Source organism: Cryptotermes secundus, unplaced genomic scaffold (assembly GCF_002891405.2).
Source record: "Cryptotermes secundus unplaced genomic scaffold, Csec_1.0 scaffold1734, whole genome shotgun sequence".
Lineage (NCBI taxonomy): Eukaryota > Metazoa > Arthropoda > Insecta > Blattodea > Kalotermitidae > Cryptotermes > Cryptotermes secundus.
In genome coordinates, this window is record NW_019727433.1 from 200,645 (window position 1) to 225,868 (window position 25,224).

Below are 25,224 nucleotides of genomic sequence, written 5' to 3' on the forward strand. Positions count from 1 at the left end.
TCACTGGTCAACGACTAGTAATAGTTGCCCCGGAAATGAAAGTATAACAGTGGGGTTTCCACCGCTACGAAGAGGTTAACAATGAACTGTTTGAGGCATTAAAATGTATTCATTCGGCAACAAGAGATTCACTGTACAGAATCGGATGAAAGTTACCCTTCGACAAGGTGTTCCCTAATCGGCCCGAGTGCAGGATATAACAGTTCGTATCCGACAAGAGTGTAAAGGATATACAAGCAGGAGTGCCACAAGGTTCTGTTCTCTCCCCCACCTGTATATATGCGACAGACCGCGAAGAGGGTTATGTTCTCAGAAAGCTGCAGCGAGGTCTCAGTGTTATTGAGACATGGTGTGATCGCTGGAACATAAAAATCAATAAAGATAAAACTCAGGCAATCTACTTCTCTCTTAGACTTAGACCCCTTCAGACTTATCTTAAATTGAATGGGCAGAATATCCCCTTCGTCAATCATGTAAAATACCTGGGCGTAACCTTAGATAAGATTATTACGTGGAGACTTCACATAGAAATGATTGAAGCCAAGGCCTTCAGAACATTTAATAGAATCTACTCACTTTTCAAAAGTGAGCGTTTAAACGCAAACATTAAACTATCCCTCTATAAGGCAGTGATCAGATCAGTAGTGACTCACGCTTGTCCCGCCTGGAAATTAACGGCAGACACCTACCGCCTAACATTGCAACGCATACAAAACAAGGTTTTGCGCACCACTGGAAATTTTCCAAGGTGCACACCAGTCCGCGACTTGCACACGGCTTTCAACTTTCCGTATGTATACGATTATACAACAAAATTGTGCAGACGACAAGCAGAAGTCATACAAAATCATGAGAATGAACATGTTCGCGGTATAGGACAAGGTGAAGCCAGACACAGAAAATATAAGAGGCTTAAACTTGGCGGTGGTCAAGCTTATGACCGTTCAAATGACTAAGTTTTCGTTGTAGCATAAGATCTGTAAGTTAGGAATGATATGCTCTGTATAGCCTGTACTGACAGAGGACTTGTGTGTAAAGCAAAAGGAAGAGTTTTCGATAACATATTATATGTGCGAAATACACACTTGACGAAAGGTCGAGTGTATTCATAAGAGACAGACCCATCTTCTTGTCAGAGAGGATGTTACATAAGGACTATTACCGCATGAGTTCAGTTTGAAAAAAGTCTCTGGTCGTGGGCCTCAAGGGGCCTGACGTCAAGATGATCTGATTGGCGGTAAGCCGCCAGTTGTAAAGTAACTCTGACTCTAACAGTGCAAAGAGTGATCGTCCACTAAATATTCGTTGAAATCCGAGACCCACGCAATTTTCTTGCCGCGTTGCCTAGTTAAAACGCGACGATATTAATTTTTCAGGAAGTGGCGCTGAAGTAGATGGCGACCCAGGAAATACTGCAGGAGAAAATGTAATGCTACAAGGAAATTCGAATACAAAATTCCTTCCATTAGGTATAACATCAAAGAAGGTACATGCATGAAGAGAACATCATATGCCAGGAGCGTAAGGACTGTTGAACAGTGAAGCAAGAAAATGAAGACAAATTTTGGAGAACATGCTCCCAGAGAAATCAATACGTCTGCAAGTCTAGTTAGTTAGTTAGTTATTGGAGAGGGTGGGTTTCCCCATGCACTGAGACCTGTATTGGTCCACTGTGCTTCCCTCTATGATTTCTACCAGTCTCTATATCCTACCGGTACTGGTGCTTACCATCAGTCCCGCCCAGCCAGCGAAACCGGCTCTACTAGCTGAGAGGTATCTATAATGCTTCCCCCATCTACCAGAGGTATTAGAGACTGCTGTTTGGCGGGAAACGCCCGCAAGTCTAAAGCCAAGTAAAGTCCAAAATATCAGAGATTTTTATATGAAGTTGACTCTGGATATTTTGGCCATGCAATGAATCGACAAAATGTCTCGTCACCAAAATGCAGGGCAAAATCATGACATAAAGGTAGGAAACGGATGTTCTGAAAATGTGGCATAGTTCAGATATTTGGGAACAACGATAACAGATCGAAACCTGATTCAGAATGAAATTAAGAGGAGATTGAACTCAGGTAATGCTTGCTACCATTCAGTCCAGAACCTTTTGTTTCCTCGTCTGCTATCCAAAAACATAAAACTTAGAATATACAAAACTATAATTTTGTCTGTGGTTCTGTATGGGTGTGAAACTTGGTCTCTGACACTAAGGGAGGAACAAAGACTGAGGGTGTTTGAGGAGAATATTTGGACCGAAGAGAGATGAAGTGACAGGAGGTTGGAGAAAACTTCATAATGAGAAGCTTCATAACTTGTGTTCTTCTCCAAGTATAATTAGAATGATCAAGTCAAGGAGGATGATATGGGCAGGGCATATAGCACGAATGGGGGAGAAGAGGAATGAATATAGGAAATCGGTGGGAAGCCAGAAGGAAAGGGACCAGTGGGAAGGCCAAAACGTAAGTGGGTTGATAATATCAAATTGGATCTTAGAGATATAGGATGGAGTATTATGGACTGGATTGATCTGGCTCAGGATAGGGACCAGTGGAGGGCTCTTGTGAACGCGGTAATGAACATTCGGGTTCCATAAAAGGTTGGGAAATTCTTGAGTAGCTGCAGAATTGTCGGCTCCTCCAGAAGGGCTCAGATCCATGAGTAAGTTAGTAAGTAAATTAATCAAAATAAAGAACGGCCTGTTTATTTCTTAACGTTCCCACCGCTTCGCGTATCTCCATCCTTGTACTGTGACCACTTCTGGCCTATTGTACCAGCCCCAGATGATAGGTGAGGGTGATTGTGGAGCAATTGGTGGAATGAAGATTGGCAGGGGAAACCGAAGAACTCGGAGAAAACCTGCCCCAGCGCCACTTTGTCCACCACAAATCCCACTTGACCAGACCCGGGATCGAACCCGGGCCGCCGCGGTGGGAAGCCAGAGACTAACCGCTTGAGCTATGGCACGACCTTAGAGTGGTCACTAGCTTGGATAGATATGGGAATTTCTCTTGGCATATTAGCACCCGTTCTCAAAATATTTTTCACATTTTTAAATAATAATTTAAATTCGCATTGACATCATAGTGAAGCTTCATAGTAAGTGTCCGTGTAGGAAGAATTCACTGCACAAAACTGAATTCGCGCGGCACTCCTGACAAGGCCTGGCCTCTCCCTCCTCTCTCCTGCATCATCTTCCGATTACGTAAGCAGCAGCTAGAATTTCCTCGCCCATGTAGAGTACGGTTTTATGGGTTGTAACGCCGTCCAAATGGGAGACAGCCTCTCTCCTCAGGGTCGAAGAAGTCGGCTTCGTCGTCTGCTTTCTTGCCTTGCTGGTCAAACACGAAGATGGAAGCGACAAGTTTCTCCGAACTCTCTGAAATGCACAGCGCTACAAACCAGAAGGCCGTACACTTCATAGTCACCGCTATGAGTACATCAAATAAATTTTCCAAATCAAAGATAATCAAGTTTTAAAAAGTAAAATATTGTGTGGAAGAGGTGTCTGTGGCCACACCATAGCTCAAGCTGTTAGTCGCTGGCTTCTCACAGCGGCGGCCTGGGTTCGATCCCGGGTCTGGTCAAGTGGGATTTGTGGTGGACAAAGTGGCGCTGTTTCCTCCGAGTACTTCGGTTTCCCCTGCCAATCTTCATTCCTCCAATTGCTGCACAATCACCCTCACCTATCATCTGGGACTGGTACAATAGGCGAGAACTGGCCGCAGTACAAGGGACTTAGACCCACCCCGCTACCAATAAAAAAAAAAGAGTTGCCTAGTACGGTGGACCATCTGCTGCAGATTTCCGTGTGTCTCCCACTTGCCCCACATTGCCGACAACTCTACGGAAACTAACTGCAATGACAATAAATTTCTTTCGACACTGCACGAAATATGTAGCAATGAATCTGTTAAAAAATGCCCAATGCTGCTCAAAATTTTTCGCTCGCCTAAACTTACCACAATATTCACCTTGGCTACATTCCAGCAGAATATGAAGATTCAGTATCACTATTACCATAATGGGCAGCTAGAACTGATTCTGAGCCAGTTTAACCCACGTATTATTATTATGGCTCTACAGCCCTTTGTTGGGCCTTGGCCGCTTTTATCAGTTTCTTGATCCTATATACAGAGAACAGGGCCCCTTGGACGGGGGATAAGCCCATCGCCAGGCCGCTACCTACATACCGAACATCACAAACACAGAATGAAAGCACAGATATCCAAGCCGTTAGTGGGATTCGAACCCACGATCACAGCATTCGAGCTAGCGAAGACAGTTTATGTCTTAGACCGAGTGTCCACTGTGACCGGCGTTTAACCCACTTATCATCCTTTAAACATATGCCCCTGTGATCTTTAAAAAATTTTCTAGATTATTAATGTGGCTGTTTTGAAAGGTATCTGCTCATAAGTTTCGGTTGAGTTAGCAATCCTTTGAATGAGCTTTGCATATCGGTCCATCGCAGCCATTCCAACAATATCTGGCTCACATTTTGGATGTAAACTGCTGCCTGAGATACTTATCTTAAGACTGACGCTTCCCTGGTGTTCTTCTTCGCTTCATAAACATTTATTACGCCCTTCATGAGAAGTTACAGTAATAATTCTAAGTTAATGATCAAGATTAATAACATTTTGGATATTTCTAACGTATCAACTCAAGAACTCAACTGAATCAAATTTCAGAATGATTGGATTTGTGGACTTTTCCCATTGTCCGGTATCTAGAGACTAGAAAACACGTTTCGGAAACTGGATCTGTTTCCGTCCTCAGGTGAAGGGGGAAGAACATACTCAGTTGGGTCCCTTAGAAACAGTTCATCTCGATCACCGGACGTAGGGAGAAGTCCAAACATCCAGTAATTCTGAGTGTTATACCACATCATCAAAACCCTTTAGAATCTAAAAGAACTTTGATCAAATAATATTGAGTAGTTTCCATGAATCCCAATTTTAATGAGTATCGGACACTCCACGGTGGTACGCGGTAGCATAGCTGGTTGAGACACTATGCTACAGGTCGGGAGGTCGCGGGTTCGATTCCCAATGAGGTCACTGACCTAATTCTTCCAGCCATATTACGGCCATGAGGTCGACTCAGACTCTAATAGAAATGAGTACCTGGAATATTTCTGGGGATAACGGATGGCCGGGGCATAATGCTGACAATCTCACCTCCATCTGTGAGCCGATTGTGTGTAAATGATTGTGATGGACATGGGAAGACAGGATCCCAGTTCATTTTAAAAGAGTACCCGTGAATCGTGCGGGAGCGGCAGATGAAATGTCTAACACACGGGCTGCGAAATGTTGTTTAATCAAAACCCACCTCTCTCAAGATACATCTTAATGTTATCCTCTAACGAATTTCTCGGTTTTTCAAAGCCATCGATTGCAAACGTCTCGATTTCACTGTAACAGCTGTAGAAGCGGAAACGTTAATAAGGGATTCCAAACAAACGCTTGACTTTCAAACTTGCCAAGAACACATCGCGTGTTTTCGAAACGTCGAAAAACTTCTCACCAGACGGCATGATGTCACATGACACAAGATACTGTCTCGTGTTAGAGTGTGACTATAGAAAGGGTTTGGATTCGTGATTGGATTTACTGACCACTTACAGATTACAAGTATTTATATATCTCTCGATAATTAATGCACTCGTCTCCTGACTACAGCACGTACTAAGTCTTCTCAGTTTGCTTTCACTAGCCGTTTCCTGGTAACGGATTCTAACAATGTCCTTTGCTTACGTCCTCACCGGCCGGCGAATATCTCACAACTGACTCCCAGGCCAACCTTCTACTATTCTGATTGACTGAACTCAACTGCAGCTCTCAACTTGTCCCGCTTGCAACATCTCGGCACAGAGAGCAGAGAAAACACCGTTCCTAACTGTTTTAGTTCAATAATTGCCGTTGTGACGTGTTTGTTTTGCGAAGCCGCTACCCAGTAACGGCTCCTGTATATCTGCTTATCTCGCGGTCGTTGCCCAGCAATAATATAAATGTTCATAACCATCGCAAGAAGAGCCTCAAGTCGCACTTTCTGGGTCTATTTTGGAAGACTGAAGTACCGAAGACGCAGATCTAGAGAACACATCACTGAGGCAATTGAAACGCAAGCCCATGAAGGAAAATCATGAAGACAAGGAATGTAATTAAAGCTCAACGTCATCATAGAAACGTCATGTATAAATATCACAAGGCAGCGTATCACACTGCCACCTGTCATCAGAATTATAACGGAATTAGTGGGTTTCTGGACTTTGTTTATCGTCCTGTATTCTAGAAACTAGACGACACAACTTTTCGTAAACTGCATCTCTTTCCGTCTTCAGGGGAAGAGGGGAGCACCTACTCTGTTGGGTCCCTTCGAAAGAGCTAACCTCAATCACTACACAATCCAACAGAGTAGGTGTCTTCCCCCCCCCCAAATCTGAGGACGTAAACAGATCCAGTTTCCGAAACGTTGCGTCTTTTTTGCAGTCTCTAGAATACGGACGATGGGTGAAGTCCAAAAACAGAGTAATTCTGAGTGCTATACACCATCGTCAGAACCGTTTAGAACCTACTGAGAATGGAGATTGCATAGCATCACCATTACAAGTGAATCTGATGATTACAAAGCACCCGTCTCTGCAGAGGCTAAAGAATGCGGGCGACGGAGCTGCTTGGGAAGGTAAGCGAACAATAGCTGACTCTCTCTTCCCGTGCTCGCAATTTTAGGCCAGGCTCCTTATGTGGTGAAAGGACCTGGGACATAAATTTGGAAATAAAATTACCTGTTGGATGTTAATGCCTTGTTGTAATCCATTGCTCTATCGGGGGAATTTATGAGGCAAACTTAATTAGATGTGCGTTGTACGGTCATATTAATCTGGCGTCACGTCTACACTGTAAGGGCATCCAACAAGGGAATGACATTCTGTGTAAGGAACACCTCACTATTTGTTTATATGAAAATTTAGTTGACTGAATTATTTCTGGGTGTTTAGATAAGTTTTATTTCAAGCAACTGGAGAGCAAGTGATATACTAGATTGAAGTTTTTCATTAAATTTAATTCGATTTGTTTCGCCTCTGTGGTCTAATGCTCAGAGTTCCTGGCTACAGATCCAGAGGTCCGGGTTCGATTCCCGGCGCTACCAGATTGTCTTAGAAGTAGTGGTATGGAACGGGGTCCACTCAGCCTCGTTAGGGAAACTGAGGAGCTACTTGAATGGAAAAGTAGCGGCTTCGGTCTAGAAATCCGAAATTAACAGCCGTAGGGATTCGTTGCGCTGAACACGCGACACACTCTATCAGCTAAAGTTGGCACTGACTTCGTCGACAAGCGGCGGATGCTCAGTCGGCATAGTTTGCTAGTGAACTAAATCCACTGAGTTTGTTTTTGTTTTGATTTCATCGTATCGATTCTGTATTTCAGCATCCTGTTGCCAGACTTTAATTAGAACGTCTATGTATCCACAGTCCGTCAATAATGCAACAATTGTTTATTCACCGTTTAACACTTAACACAACATGTTTCGGCCATAGATAGCCATCTTCAGGTGTCTTAATGTATCGAAATTGTTATACTGCTCTATTGTGCGCTGAAATCGCGCGCTGCGGTCCAATTCAAAATAACATAAAAATAATTAATTAAAATCCATTAAAATTTCCTATAAATTTTTCATTTTTTTTTGTAAAATCCTATTTCATCTCATAAGGGGCGTCGTCCACTTCTTTAGAGCTATGTGATTATTCCAGAAGGTTTAGTTCAACAGCTTGTTTTCCGTTCGTTAGTCAGTTGTGAAGTAAACACCACACCCTGCCAGAGAGAACAACACACAAGCAAGGGGCATATTACAGACTGCAAACGTAGAAAACAACGGGCTAACGAACGAAGAACAAGCTGCTGAACTAAACCTTCTGGAATAATCACACAGCTCTAAAGAAGTGGACGACGCCCATTACAAGGTGGAATATGATTTTACAAAAATAATGAAAATTTAATGGAAAATTTTAATGGATTTTAATTACCGTATTTACGCATGTATAGGCCGCGTGCGTGTATAGGCCGCAGCACAATTTTCAGACAGAAATTATAGGAAAAATAATTTTCTTGGAATATTATTTCAGGAGTAGAACACTCTGTATTACTAATTATGAATATATTTTTTTTAAATGAAGTGTGATTTCGAATATTTCGAATATAAGCCGCACCCCAGTTTTCCTCTTGAATTTTTGGCAAAAAAATGTGCGGCCTATACATGCGTAAATACGGTAATTATATTGTGTTATTTTGAAGTGGACCGCAGCGGGCGGTTTTAGCGCACAACAAAGCACTGTAACAGTTTCGATACATTAAGACACCTAAAGATGGCCATCTATGGCAGAATCATATTGTGTTAAGTGTTAAACGGCGAATAAACAATTGTTGCATTATTGACGGACTGTGGATACACAGACGTTTAATTCATTGTATCGATTTCGACAGTCTGAAGACTGAGGTATACCTACGAACAGCACCAATTTCAAGAGTAGTGATGGCTATGAAAATGACTTTTTCTAAGGTGGATCGCCAGAATTTCAGCAGAGAAGCTGCAGAAACAGAGACTAGGGAATGGCGACGGTATATCCCAGGAATCCAATTTCGGAATTCATGAATGCAAACTCGTCGCCATCAAACTACAAATGCATGTTTCAGGATTGTAGACGCGTATATTTCTGAACAAGTAAAGTAGAAACGAAGCAAAAATATATTGTTAAAACCATTATCTACATAAAAACCTTCCGTAAAACTATTGAACTACGTTGTTCTCATAAATACAAACCACTCCGTCCAATGTGACACGTGAAAGCAACGCAGCAAGCCACGAACAAACCCTGGACGACATCAAGAACCTCCTCATCAAGATAGACAGGCGGCACAAAATCTGTCCCATACAAGAAGGACAATAGGAGTACGGACACGAACCTACGTGATTTAAAAAAACAAATTAACTATTGACAATAAAGATTCTTTAAATAACATCTAGAAACTTTTAAAAACTTTACAACACCAGGAAGCTGCTGTGATTGTGAAACGTTCGACTTTATGCATACTGTGCATTATAGGATATAAATGTATGTATTTTAAATCAAAACACCTATTGTGATGGTAGTTTCCAGTTTGTAATGATGTTCCCTCTAAAGATGGCCCGTAAGGACCGAAACATGTAAGGGAGATAAGTTTTAGCGTAGTACAAACTTACATGTCACATTGGACGGAGTGGTTTGTATTTATAATTGTTAGTGTGACGGACCAGAATGAAACAAACCAAATTTACCTTGTTCTCCTTAGATATTATTAGACAAAAGAAAAATAAACTCTTTATTCGAAAAGAATAAAGGAATAATATATATGAGGACTGACTCAGACATAAAGACGAAGACTATGTTCAATCAACCCAGTACTTGGTTAAAGAAAAAGTGACATGAAAAAAAAATGAACGAACGTCACAATTCTTCAAGTTATATACATATATGTTGCTGCCAAACAACATTCTATTGAAGTGCAGCTACCTTGATGACGTAAAACTATATATATTGTAACGTGTCTGGAGTCCAGAAGAGACACTTCTGTGGAAACGCCAGAATAGACCGTTGCATAATAAACAACAATTGCTCTACTGTAGTTCTAACAGGAATCTCCACGGTTACGACGAATACGCGAAGGTTCCCACAGAGACAACGCGATAACAATGGGTTATTGCGTAGGAAACGCGGAGCCAACAATGCAACGTCTCCACCGCTATAACAGAGGGTTCGTTACCTAGCAGCGGCCAAGGATAAATAGCCCAGCTTCGACACGAAGCCAGTCAGTCTCGGAATAGTCTTCGGAGAAGACAGAGTCTCGGAACAATCCTCGAAGAAGGAAGCCTCGGATCGCCCGTCTAAGAAGTCAGTTTGGAATATCCGTCTCGCCCGAATATTGTGAGCAGTGATTGTAACACTGCAAGTGCAAATGATTGTAATGTGTGTAAGTGAGCGAAAGGAATAAATTCGCTATATTGGGACAACGGCGTGAACTTATTTGTGGCGTGACACACAAACACGCTACAATATATATTAAAATTTCGACTAATATCAACTAATTATTTTCACATTTTTACATAAAGGACAATAAAATCACCTTCGCTTTCCACTTATACATATTATTATTCACCAATAATTCGAAACATAACAGACACTGCGTGTATATATTCCAGTTCCCTGTCAGCTCACCGCTGTTTCGCTTCCATTTGGTGGGATAATATCAACGTCTACGTGTGTATAAAATTCAGTTCCCTGTCAGCTCACTGCTGTTTCACTTCCATTTAGAGGGATAATATCAACGTCTACATGTATATAAAATTGTTTTCCCTCAGTTCTAGATGTGCACAATTATATCTTATAGTTTATGAACGATATTTTCATTTTTAGCAAGGAATTAAGAAGACGGATGCAAAATTAATACATTTTGCTTGAATTTTATTTTTTCATGAAAGGAATAAATTCTTTCAATATTTGGGCATTTATACTTTTGAGCTAACGTTTAGCTTGTTTATGTATATAATATTCTAGACTAAACACATCAACTAGCATACAGACAGGAAACCATTCGTCTTGCTTTTACAAATTATGTGGAATAGAGATTCAATTCATAGGAACTGCACGGAAATATGAATGCAGCGGTATCTGCACGTTTAATTACCTTGCGCTTAGCAGTATATTATAGAACATTTATGGCAAGAAGGATTATTTCTTGAGCTAGGCATTAAAGGGATTTTGCTCGCCGAAGCTTGTCACAGAAGAAAGATTTAGCATTGAAGTGTCGGGACTTGTACCACCATGTTCTCGCATTCAGGAAATCTACTGGGTTCCTTACCAATGATTTTAAATAACCTGACTCACAACCTGAGAGAACACAAATTTTGGTAACAATACAGAGGCGGAATATTTTGAACTGATAAGAAAATGGATGATATGAGACAAACAGACCCAATACTTGGTCTCTTCATCTATTAAGATCTAAAAGTTTGTGATGATGGTACATTGGTACAAGTATTGGTACGTTACCGTGTGGAGGGGGGGAGGGGAGCGCTGACTCACCCGCTGCGTCACTTCTGGTGTTGGGGGTTCTCCGTTGCACAACATGTCACAATATTTTTGGACATTACTCATCGTCTTGTCTATATCTAAAAACCGTCCTGTTTATTTTTCGAAACACAACGTTTCGGAGACTAGATTATGTCTTCGTCTTCAGGTAAAACTTACACACTTGGGCCCAATTAATAGACAGTACCTATCTCCGGAGATGATTGTGATTTTTTTAAGAATATACTCTGAAGATATGAACTGGACTGAAGCAGATATGGAGAAAATGTAACGAGGAGGTTTGTAATTTCTCTGTCGAAATTTTGCGTTCAAAATAACAGATAATTTATAAAATGTTTGGATTTTCATTCCATAGTGACAATCTCAGTTATTATGTAAGTGTGTGGCAAGGGTTTTAAAGAACATAATATTTAACTTGAGGCCCGAGATTATAACGCGAAAGCGTAATGCATCTCAACGGTAAGTTATACAGAGTTTCTCTGGTAATTATCAGATGTATACAGAATATAATGAGCCACAGTGATACCAACAGAGCTCCCACACCAAGTTGTTACTGTATCCAGGACACTGATACTCTATTTGCTTATATAGACCAAAATTAGAACTGCCAAAGATTTAGGCCCCTGCGGCATGAACTGCCTGTACCACACATGACCAGCTACTCATACGTCATGAGAAGGTAAGAGAAAATGTTGTCCAGTTCTGAAAATTGCAGCAAACTGGATGTCTGCATTAATTCAGGCTCATATTTCCTGAGTGGAGGCGTATGTTAATGGCTACAGTGGAAGGACTGCAGCACAATGACTTGTTAATGATGTGAAATTAAGATCTAGTGGCCTAATTTGAGGTACTGTTTCGGCATTTGCCTTCATGGACTGAGGAAAACCACGAAGAACCTCCGGAGAGTCTGTATTCGGCCGAGATTAGAACCGGAAGCTCATGAATAACCGCGGTAGCATAATGAAGAGCGATAAGGTTATGTCAACCCATGACATCACCGTGAATACAGAAAGGGTGAAATATGAGGGACGAATAGGGATGGAGTTGCGGACTACTACATTGAATTTTGGCATTTGCTTGAAGTGACTGAAGAGAACCATGGGAAACTGAGTAACTAAAATCTTCGATGGCTTCATTCAATCACTTCAAGAAAGTGTCAAAAGTCCCTCATAATAATCCAGGACCCGTCCGTATTCGTCACTCTCACCTCGCCTATTCTTTTCTCACAGTGAATCCTGAGATTAACACGACGACTTTAAAAATGGTATTAGAGCTTGTCCTTGGGGGGGGGGGGAGTTGATTGAAGCACTCAGCTACAAGCCTTACCCGATTCCCGATGTCACTGGATTTTTCAACTGCGCTAATCCTTCCAGCCGCACTATGGCCTTGGTGTCGACTCAGCCTCTAACAGAAATGAGTAACAGGAATCTTCCTGAGGGCAAAGGGCGGCCGGCGCGTAAGGCTGACAACCTCACCGCCATCTGTGACGTGGGAGCGTCGACGTCTCACAGATCTATGGGCCTCCACGGCGTGTTACAGGGATAGCTTTTATGGGTCTTGATACCTTAGAGTTTGATAGTTGAATGCCAACTTTTCCTTCTCCAGGATTGAAAGGAATAAAAGGAATAAGTGGAGGAAGGAGGATCAAGTAAGGAAATAAAAGCAGGCTTACGCCTACGAATGAATCGCTTTCGATAGGTTCTGCTGAATTACGTAGACAACCTGGGCATTATATATGCACTTTAACTGTACCGAAACTTGCATACGAAATTCAATAAACATCCGCTCAGCGGCTCTCGACATATTACGTGCGGGCAGACACAAGGCGGATATGACCAAAAAAAGAAAAGAAAGGCTGGTAGAATGAAAGAAGGAAGAGAAGGGGTTCTCTCAAGGTGATGCATAACCCCACTGATGTTAAACACGCAAAGGGTCGTAACAGGTATCAACAATGCAGTCAGTGCGAGGCAGTGTACTGTCCCCCTGAACTCATTACCTCTACAATCACTTTCGTAGAACTATTGTAATCCAAAAACTGAACTCATAAATTTGCCAGGTCCCACCTAAGGTCCACTCTTACTTGCTGGGTACCGAATACCGACGAATAATGACCACCTTCCGACGGGTAAAGCCGGATTCGATGGATTAGACATTTCATGTTTGAGCCTCTAGCACAAGCAGCGTTACTTTCCTGAAGGCATCAGATACGGAGTTTTATTTATAGAGATGATCTCCAAAAATTACTGAAATTTAATAAAAAATTGTTCCAGCCGTTTTCGACAAAATCGCCATTTTGTTTCTTGGGCCCCATTTGAAAGGCCACTTTGTTCGTAGCTAGAATGTTCATATTCACAGGGCGCTGACCTATGTCAGATAAACATTAAGATCCATCCAACATTTCGAACGCTAGAGAGCAGCACATTTATATATATAGCACATAATAAATAGACACGATTTTGAGTGTGACTATAGACGGGGTATGGTTCGGATATTGGATTTGTTGACACAACTCGGAACTACATGCAATTATAGCGCCATCGCTGAGCTTCACACTTTACAAATCACAGCTGCAAATACGTCTTCTCCAGCCCGCAGTGTCTTGGACAGCCTTTTCCTGGTAACGGATGTTAACAGTGGAGACTGCAGTTTCCTGCGCTCAGGTCGTTACTGTCGACGAATATCCCACATCTGAACTCTCTCAATGTCCCTCAGCTGACTTGGAGACCTCGTTACATAGCCTCGGGGCAGGGCGGACCCAAGAGAAAACACTGTTTCCAGCAATCACTCTATTTCCGTAGGCATGTGTTTACCAATTCGCTGCCTAGGAACGGGTTGCATTACCGTCGTTGTATTGTGTGTGTGTGTGTGTGTGTGTATGTAGCGGGCTAAATCTAGCAACGGCTGCTGTTTACAGTCACTGCTTAGCACAGTACAGTACATACATAATGAGAGAGAAGCAGACGGCACTACAAATTCTACTTTCACTTACTTGGGGGGAGGAGATAAAAAGGTTCAAGTCCGTCAAAATCTGAAGGTCGATTTGTTTTACGATCAAAATGCTTTATCCTAAACACCGTCTATATGAGAGGCACGGCCTTTTGCGAAGGCCATGTCTGTTCATCCACCTACCCCAGCATCAGCGCTCACACCGCTGGACGCAACTAGAGACTTGCACTAAATGTTGCTGACAATCCCAGCTTTCAGCCAGTGACCCATAACTCAGCCCACTTTACACAAGGGGAATAAAGTGAACAGTTTCATGTGAGTCATAAATTGATCAGGTCAAGGAGGATGAGATGTTCAGGGCATATAGCACGAATGGGGAAGAAGAGGAATGCACATAGGATTTTGGCGTAAACAGCAGATGGAAAGAGACCACTAGGAAGACCATGGCGTTGGTGGATGGTTAATATTAAAATTGAGCTCAGAGAAATAGGACAGGGTGGTATGGTCTGGATTGATCTTGCTTAGTATATGTACCAGTGGAGGGCTCTTGTGAACAAGGTAATGATCCTTCGGGTTACATAAAATTTTGGGAAGATCTTGAGTAGCTGCGTGACTGGCGGTTCCTCAAAAAGGGCTCATTTCCAAAGAGTTAATTAGTTGCGTCATAAATTGTTTTTAAATTCATTACGGGTCACCTTGGAATAACTTTATTTGACCATTCTTCTTCTCAGCCCTACCGACCAATTACAAGCCTATATGACATGACGTCATAAATGGATTTTATTAAATGCGTTTATGATCCTGCATCGTTGTGACCGTGACCTCATGAAAGCGTGCCGCATGAAGCAACAAAATTATATTAAACACTTCATATCTTCTCTGAAGTCGCAGAAACACGAGTTTTACGTAATTCATTTAATTCTTCTGTTTATAAAACGTCGGGAATCCACAATTGCCCTTCTTCCACAATGGGGGTTACCTTGTAATTTCTCTGCTATCGTATCTCCTTTTATTGTGAAGTGACCAAGATTAAGTTATAGGAGAAAAGAACACATAGAGTGCACAGAAAAGATAAAGGAAGCAAATTAAATAAATTTCCAGACATTTTGCTTGATCGTAGCATCTTTCTGTGAGGACGTAATGAGGACACGGCCATTAAACAGACAATTAACAAAGAACACCCAGGAGCTATTCTCCCTAAGATGAATGGGGCTGGAGGGGGGGGAGGGCCTTCTTTTGCTTTCACGCAGAATCTACACAAGTTTAAAAAAGGGGGTGAGTTCAGAAGTTGTGAATTTGTTATTCAACAGAAGTAGAGCTCTTTTGTTTCATAAAATTAAAGAGAAACTTAAAATTACGACGTAATTATTTTTTAAGAGAAAATAACAAGAAGGCAGATCTCTGAAATTATATCGTAATAATATTTATGTGACGTGGGTATAAATACACATGTCGCTTCGACATTTTTTTTTATTGCTGGTGGGGTGGGACTAAGTCCCTTGCCTGCGGTCACTTCTGGCCTATTGTACCAGCCCCAGATGATAGGTGAGGGTGATTGTGGAGCAATTGGTGGAATGAAGATTGGCAGGTGAAACCGAGGAACTCGGAGAAAACCTTTCCCAGCGCCACTTTGTCCACCACAAATCCCACTTGACCAGACCCGGGATCGAACCCGGGCCGCCACGGTGGGAAGCCAGCCACTAACCGCTTGAGCTATGGCGCGGCCTCGCTTCGACATACTCAGAGCTGCGATGTCACATGAAAGGCATAAGCAGGCTCACATGGTGCCACAAAAGGAGGACAAACAGAACGAGTTCTTCGTAAGGTATCATTCTCAAATCGTATTCAGCAGGTGCTGGATTCGAATCTCGGCCAGGTTCTTGCTATCTTGGGTGTTCTCGTCATTTTCCTCAGTCCCTCCAAGGAAAAATGTGGTAATTATCTCAATTAAGCCATGACACCTTCAAATGAAATAATTTCAACCTACCATTCATTAACGATTGTACCATTCGATACTGTGTAGTCTGGATACAGGAAGATTCGTAAAATAAGGCGCAAAAATCTATAAGAAGGGCACCTTGTTCTTGTGTCTGAAATTAAGAAAAAGTGTGTTTTGAGTACAAGTCATAAGTCATACAGCATAATTCTAACTGCATCCATTTATACGGCTACAGACACATGTAAGTCCACTGGTTCATCAGTTACGCTATCAAAACTTAATAATAATCACTGCATGGCCTCCATGTTATTTCATATAATCCACCTAGAGTACTTTTAAAAATTTGTATATTTATTGAAGGTATATTTTAAAATATCGATTAGGAATATAAATTAGATTGCACTAATATTTCTTCCACTTCAAAAGTTCGCGTGTCTGCCATGTTGTTGCTACTGACAATGGGGAAACTGAAAAGCAACATTTTACCATTACATCTAAAGACATACATGATATGTATACAGCTGCCGTCTTGTAGTGCACTCAATTTCACCTGTTACTTCACGACATGTTTCGGCAACATAGTGCCATCATCAGGTGCCCTAATTACGCTAATCTATTGCATTGCTTGCCTTTATAAAATTATTTAAAAAGTATTTAAGTAATTTTAAATAATTTTATAAAGGCAAGCAATGAAATAGATTAGCGTANATGTTCACTAAACATTTAATGGACATCAGTGAAATAGTTCAACATTTGAAAGTTGGACAGCCAGACAAAATACGTACACACAAACATCGCGCTGATCTAAGGCTCACACTTTTCTCTTATGGGAGATTGGGTTATAATATAGAAATTTTGTTCTTATAAGACAAGAAATTACACAGCTTTACTTCATGTCAAGGTATAGGCTAAAGGCAGAGACGGCAATGCGAAGGTCAAAGCGAAAGCATGCGTGGAGACGCGCTTTGGGATGATAGACAGATAAAACAGGTGTCTATGAACGTATGGTTGTGTAACTGGGGTCATATTGACGAGTAGGTAACATTATATTGTTACATAACAGATTCATGTTAATGTAGTGAATGGCATTGAAAGACGCCAAATGATACTATTGTAGCACTATACTACACTGACAATCTGCAGTATAACATACAGGCTCAGACAGAAGATTTGGGGTTTGTACTGGAACCGTAAAGTACTGTAGCATACAAAGTTTGAACATTGGATCATATGTACCATTCCTATACAGTAAAATGTATAACCTTACTGCAATTGGTAAATTTTTATAAGATGATAACTGAATGAAAAAATCTGAGAACCACAAGGACATACTGTGACCAGAACTTTTAGGACAAGGAGGAGAAAATTTGGTAGTTTTCATGTCTGAAGAACTAGAATACATCAATCAGCATCTGACAAAATGAAAAAGGAATAGAAGAAAATGAACATCGGTATCGTAAACATAACATAAACATAAGCCGAACATTTGTATTATTTCTGAAATCAAGAAAGGGAAGAACAGTGAAGTGAGAGGAAACGGAATTTTGTATCTGCGTAGACGTTGATATTGTCCCTCTAAATGGAAGTGAAACAGCAGTGAGCTGACAGGGAACTGAATTTTATACACACATAGACGTGATATTATTCCTCTAAATGGAAGTGAAACAGCAGTGAGCTCACAGGAAACTGAATTTTATACACACGTAGACGTTGATATTATCCCTGCAAATGGAAGTGAAACAGCAGTGAGCTGACAAGGAACTGAATTTTATACACACGTAGACGTGATATTATCCCTGCAGATGGAAGTGAAACAGCAGTGAGCTGACAGGGAACTGAATTTTATACACATGTAGACGTGATATTATCCCTCTAAATGGAAGTGAAACAACAGTGAGCTGACAGGGAACTGAATTTTATACACATGTAGACGTTGATATTATCCCTCTAAACGGAAGTGAAACAGCAGTGAGCTGACAGGGAACTGAATTTTATACAGAGGTAGACGTGATATTATCCCTCTAAATGGAAGTGAAATAGCAGTGAGCTGACAGGGAACTGAATTTTATAAATGCATAGTCGTTGATATTATCCCTCTAAATGGAAGTGAAACAGCAGTGAGCTGACAGGGAACTGAATTTTATACACAGGTAGACATTGATATTATCCCTGCAAACGGAAGTGAAACAGCAGTGAGCTGACAGGGAACTGAATTTTGTATACGTGTAGACACTAATATTATCATTCTAAATTGGTTTTCAACATTTTTACAATCGGGACCCAGTTTTCATAGGTGGTTGAACTCACGACCCCTAATGCATAAAATAAAACAAACCCCGTACGCTTACACATATATAAAAAGGACACTAAAATGCATTACTTATTCGTATTTTGCTATAATACTTTTATTAAAAAAAGAAACTGAAAATGCATCAACTTAGTAGTTGAAAGATCATCTAATGGGCAGGCTACGTTTCTTTTACTGTTACAACTCAGTATCTCTGGAGGCGCTGCCGGTCACGGTAGCCGAGCGGTCTAAGGCATGCACTGTCTTCGCTCGCTCGGAAACCGGGATCGTGGGTTCGAATCCCACTCAGGGCATGGATGTTTAGTTTGTGTGTGCGTTTTTCTGTGTTTGTCTATAGGTAGAGGCCTTGCGACGAGCTGATCACTCGCCCAAGGAGTCCTACCGAATGTGTAAGATCTAGTAAACCGAAGTGAAACGGAGAGTTTCATGGAGGTAGGCCTAGGCCCAAATTGAGGCTGTAGCGCCACAGAAAAAAAATCTCTGGAGGTGCTACATTTCTTAGTATGTCGTGTGTTTTGATACATAGCAGACAGCATCACTGCGTGTCAGTAGGTGACTGTGTCAGCATATTGATACTGAATCTATATGGAAGTATGAATTGATTGGAGGATGAAGGAACTGCACAAGGAGGAGCTTCATAATTGTATAATTAATTAACAAATATAATTAAAACGATCAAGTCAGAAAGACAGGGCATGTAGTGCGCGTGGGGGTGATGAGGAATGCATACAGGATTTCGGTTGGAAAGTCAGAAGGAAAGAGGTCACTAAGAAGACCTGAAATGGATCTTAAAGAGAGAGGTAGGATATGGATTGGATGGACTGGATTAATCTGGCTTTGGATAGGGACCAGTGGCGGGCTCTTGCAAACTTAGAGTGTTGGGATAAGATTACTCACTCACCTTCTTTACTCGCTCCGCTGCTGCGAACTTCTGTCGCTTTTGGGGGTGATGATGGCATTGGGATTTCTGAAACACAAACAGACATAATCAGAATGTGTATCTCTTCTCATCCAATAAGTTATCTTAGTCTACACACACGGAATATTGGCTGAGGCGTTGGTATGTTCTCAGAATTGATATGTATATCCATTTCATCCAGAGACTGCGTCCCAGCTGTTGAAGCAGAGTACTGGCCATAGTCAATTACAGATATAGAACTAATAATTCTATTTAGGATCTGAGGTTCTCACAGAGGTCATTTTAAAGATTCCATCTTCTGGGATATAACGCAATGTAGTCCTTTGAATTTCCGTTGACTTTGAACGGAATACACGATAATATATCCCAGAAGATGGAACTCTTCAATTTTCTGTTGCATCTCATACGTTTATTTCGCATTCTCAACATCTGTGGTCTTTGCAGTATAGAGAATCCCATGTTGATAAATGATAGTTACACAAATTAGTACGATGAAATATTATATAAGGTTTTTAATATATTTTATTAATTCGTATTTGAAAAATAAATTCTACTGGATTTACATTGCACTATGTAAATTACACTGTCAGTACTTGTCCTGTTAATACTGAAGTTATTAAACATGTTTTGTTCATGTCAATAGAATCCTAATCGTTATTATAAGGAAACTAATCTAATTTACTGTGTTCTACAAACATGAAAATAACTATATCTATAATAAAATAAATTGCTACTGATATTGCTAGGAAAAATAATTTATAATTTTCTGGCAATATGAGTATATAACAGGATTTCATATACACCACTATGAAACACTCAAGCCACTTTAGATTCGTCCTGTCCTCAGCTCTCTGATAATATATTCACAAAAATACTGGATAGTATATTATAGAAGAGTGGGGTTGCTGATGTTGGTTTAAAGTGGTAAAATACGACCAGACTATAGGAAACTGAATTTTTAGAGAAACACTCAGCACTGTTCCGAGTCCTCGTGTTGTTTGCAAAGCGACCTGTTACGTTGCCTAAAATATGAATTGTTTGTTTGATGTCAATAGACGACTTTGTGTGAAAGGGGGCTTGGAGTGGTAAATGGATCATTCCAACACACTTCAGCCTCTTTCTGACTACAGAGTGAAGGGTGCGTCTCCCCTGCCACGAATCCTGCAGAGGGGAGGGGTGAAAGATAACTCCCATATCACCGAGTATGAGAATTATTGTCTGAACATAACAAGGATATACCTCAAAGAAGGTGATTTATATGGTGAAAGTGGTTCTGACTTGAGGCCTATCTCGTACTGTAGACTGTGGAAGTCTAATGGTAGCAGCAAAGTAAAAACAAATCTATTTCAGCTAATAAGTTTATGAAAAGAGTAAATGTAGTTGGTAAGCCGTTCTTCTAACAATTCTTTTATAACTATTTAGGTACAATATGACTTTATAGAACCCACGATCAATCAGACTGTCTTCTGGGATGTTATGTCTTACAGTCTGATTGATCGCAACCAACTTTCAGAAAAACCTGTTTCCTGTATCTTCACTGTACCCAAAGGAGGAGGTTCCCCCGCAATTATGGTATACATATACCAAACTACACGGCGTTACATCTCAGAAGCCAGCGATCTCCATAGCTAGAGGCACGAGAACCTTAAAACTCGTAATGTTTCACAATTAAGTCCTTGGAGCTGAATCTTTACTTAAGAAGCTCACAGTTGCTCATCTACTTAAGAAATGTGCTTAAGAAGTGCACGCCCTCCCATCCCACATATATATTATCAATTTCAATATTATCCTTCCATAAATGTCTATATGTTTATGGGTTCTCTTTAATTTAGTTTCCCTAACCAAGACTATGTACGCACTTTTCCCCAACGCGTGCTACATGTCCTTGATTTTATTATCATAATAATATCTGCCTGAGAACAAATTATAAATCTTCTCATTACGCAGTTTTATTCAGTCTCCCGTCACAATGTTATATAAATGCTGTGAACATAAGATGTTTTCATGCTCTCTCTCTCAGCTGAACTGATTATTACAGTTTGCTTTAGTATAAGCAACTTGAAGTCAATAACTGGCGGTCATCGGTACAAGTGGTCCCAGTTTTATGGAGTATGTAGATCAAAATATTCTAACGTTTCTTATTCATATGGAAATAAACATAGAAATGACGGCTACATATTTTCACGAGTATGGGTGACTTATAAGACGGGGTTTGAATTGAATGATTGGATATACTGCACCTGATACATTCACACAATTCGGGACTACAGGTAATAAAGCGCTATCGCTATTCTACACACATAAGAGTTCACCGTTACTAGGTTTCTCAGTCTTCACTAGTCGCATCCTGGCAACGGATTTATTACAGTCCCATTGTACTTCAAATCACACATGAAGTCTTCTTGTCCGCAGCCTACTTCATCTCTTGCCACTCTTCTGCAGCTGTCAATTCCGAAGACTCGATGAAGTTCAAATTCTCTGCTCCCAAGCTTACTCGTATATCCTAGCAGGTGTGTTTACCGCGCCGTTGCATAGCAATAGACGTTCTACTATCGCGTGCGTACGGTTGCGCGGCGATGTGCTTACCGAGTCGTTGCCTAGCAATGGGTATACATGTAACAATATTTGTGTCTCATAATTAAAGGGAAGGAAATAGCCAATAAATCGTTTGAGAACGTGGCAAAATTTATATATGCAGACACGAAAACAAACTGAAATGGAATTTAAAAAGAAATGAGTGGGTGACTGAAAGGGGAGGGGGGGAGTTAGCTGTAGTTCAATTGAGAATCAGTCTACTTTAGGACAATTATCTGAAGCTTCAGCAAGAAAGGAAGAAGGCCAATTGTGCCTGTTATTTTATTTGGTCGTTAGAGATGGTCTCTCACTGGAGGCAAGGAAAGAAAATAATACGTATAATTCAGAAGGCTGTTTCGCGCCAATCAGTTCGTGTTGGCGACAAGACCCTTGAGACTGACGACTAGTAAATTTTTCAGCTGAACATTTGCGGTTATAGTTTTCATGAAACATCCTCTCTGACGATAGGATGGGGCTGTCGTTACAATCGCTACTGGTCCTTGCCAGCGCAGTCATGCTCAGGTCCAAATTCCGGGGAACCCTTGGTCATATTTTACTCTCTCAAATTCGAGACTCACCCAACCTGGTGGGCCAGGTCCACGTATATATAACTCCCATGAACAAGGTGGCGCAGAAGGCTTTGGAAAATATTTGTCATTACGAGGGGGAGGTAATACGTAAATCGACACAGAATTGCATAATGGATAATTTTGTAAATTATAGACCTGCTGCTCACCGGATTTTATCTGGTTCACCAAAGGTTACATTTGGCAGACCTAGATATAAATGGGAGTAAGACATTAAAATGGATCATAAAGAAACTGACTCAGGGTAGGGTAAAATCGCAGGCTCTTTTGACAGGGAAATTTGTCAGGTAAGTGAGTATCAGGTCTACGAGAAGAAATCTGTTCCATAAGCTGGGATAGCTCAGTCGGTATAGCGACTGGCTACGGGCTGGACGGCTGAGGGATCGGAGTTCGAGTTCCGGTAGGGACAAGAATTTTCTTTCCTCCATGTTTTCCAGACCGACTTAGGGGCCCATCCAGCCTATCCCATGGGCACCGGAGGCCCTCACCCCGGGGTAAAGCTGCCGGGGCGTAAAGCTGGCCAATCACCTCCAACTGGTGGCGAGGTCAAGAAAACGTGGATCTATACATCCACTCCCCCCTACGTCTTCATGGCATAATGCTTAATTAGATAAGTACAGGACAACTCTACCACTTTTACTTTTACCATGGCACATGTACTGCAACAGCAACAGGTCTGCAGACAATTTCCGCTGTCAGGCTTCAAAAACCAAATTGTTACGTCCGGACATGCGCTGTATTGTGTACAGTAAGTCCCGGTACTCACCATACAGTCTGATGGAACCCTCCGTCTCGCCCAGCGAGTTCTTGGAAATGCACCTGTAATTGCCGAAGTCCTTTTCCCTCAAGTCTCGGATCGTCAGCTTCATGTGCGCCCTGTAGCTGTTTTCCGTTGTCTCAGTCCCGTATTTTTTTGTCGGAAGAATCATGACATTTTCGTAGACCCAATAACTGATGGCGCGGGGGTACGCTTCGGTGTGGCAGTCGATGGTGACGTTGGTGCCAGCTGGCGCCCCCACCAATTGGTTCGGCACCCAGATCATCGGTGAAACTGCAACAGAAACCAAAAAAATTCAAATTATTGTACACAAACTGTGTTTTTGTGACTGCTGTAACTTCCACGTCCATAGATTGCATACTAGTCTGCTCGCATATAGATCGGTCCTGACATATTTGCGCGCCGTGTATGTCTATCCGTACATAACAACTTGAGAATCGAGCGGGTTGCCATAGCGGTAACTCTGTACTCTGCTGTGATAACTGTTATCCTGAGATATTTTGTGATTCTGCTCAGAACTTCTAGGAGGATAATATATCGACTAGGTCACGACCACTTCCAAATCTCTGTAATATATTGTGGCATATGGACCTTATGCTGGGCAACGACAGCGAAATAAACAACGAGACTAAGGCCATTTACTAGGCAATAGCTTTGTAAAAACGGAATAGTACTGTACCGTTGCTAGGCAGCGGCTTGCGCGCAACGATGGAAGTACTGTTGGAAGCGGTGATTTCTATGGATCCGCTCCAAGTCTATATCACGCGACCGACCGAGTTGAGCTCAGGAAGTTAGTTCAGTGCAGTGGAATGGAGCGAGTTGTTTGGTGAGTGAGTGACTTAGAGGACCGCTGCGGAGAAGCTGGTGGCTGAGGCACGGGAACATTTCGAGAACCAAGAGGAAGGGTAATGTCCGTCATTGAAAGCCGGTACCAGGCAACGACTGATGAAAACAAGGCAGTCTAAGCAGACGTAGTACATGCTGCACTGAACTCCAGAGTATGTGAATTAGAGATAGCGTTATAATTAATTGTGGTTACGATTCGTAAGTGCTCACTAAGTCCAATTACCAATCCAAACCCTGTTTATAATCACTCATCCATGTGACTATATCGTTAATCTATCATCTGTCACGTCGATCATATAAAGTCTAGCTACTGACAGCGTCGAAGAGTGACTGAGAAAGAGGAAAAACGCAGAGTTTTGGACAATGTACGGAAAGGCAGATAATGGCCCTTGAGTTCAATGAATTGACGCTTTAACCGGAAGCACTGAAGACAAGACAAGAATCTGGGAGAACTAGGCGTAGATGGGAGGATAGTACAATAATTAATCTTTGAGAGATAGGATTTGGTTATGTGTATTGGATTGATCTGGTTCAGGATTGGGTCCTGTGGTGGGATCTTTTGACCACAGTAATGAACTGTTGGGTACCCATAAAGAGTGGACAATTTCTTGAACTGCTAAGCTACTACCAGCCTCTCAAAAAGGACTGTGTCGTACGAGGTTAAGTGGGATAGGAAGTATATACCCAGTGCTTATTTGACTACTAGATTAATCAGAAATCTGGTTCTGTTATTTCACCTACACATTCTCTACAACTGGCCCTTTAAAGCAGAGTGGTTATTATACGAGGGGGTACCAAAAAGAAACCGAACTTATTTTTTTTAACTTATTTATTCAAATTTTAAGCACAAACCTTCAATCCCTTTCAAAGTACTCTCCACTTACACTAATACACTTGTTTAGTCTTTTATTCCATTTTTCAAAACATTGTCTAAATTCATCTTTTGAGATGCTTGACAGTGCCTCCGTCGTTTTTTTCCTTCACCTCAGCAATATCAGCAAAACGCTGAAAAAAAGTTTTGATCATTTCGGGACTCTTCTTTCAAAGCACAGCATGCTTCCACGCGACCTTGTTTTTGTTCAGCAGTCAGCAGTCGTGGCACGAATTTCGCAGCCACCCTTTTCATTCCCAAATCTTCTGTCAAAATTCGCTGAACTGAGCTCCAAGTCACTCCCGACAGCTCCACAATTTCTTCAATG

The 25,224-nt window shown here is 41.4% G+C and overlaps 1 protein-coding gene across 1 annotated transcript in view; it reads right to left on the reverse strand.

The window, feature by feature from the left end:
* LOC111864823 (lachesin) overlaps positions 1–25,224 on the reverse strand; it is a 365,620-nt gene that overhangs the window by 42,580 nt on the left and 297,816 nt on the right. The window contains exons 7-8 of the mRNA XM_023852358.2: positions 23,168–23,452; positions 19,223–19,288 (exon numbers count right to left, since the gene is read on the reverse strand). Of these exons, the coding sequence (XP_023708126.1) occupies positions 19,223–19,288; positions 23,168–23,452 (351 nt within the window). The remainder of the gene's footprint in view (positions 1–19,222; positions 19,289–23,167; positions 23,453–25,224) is intronic.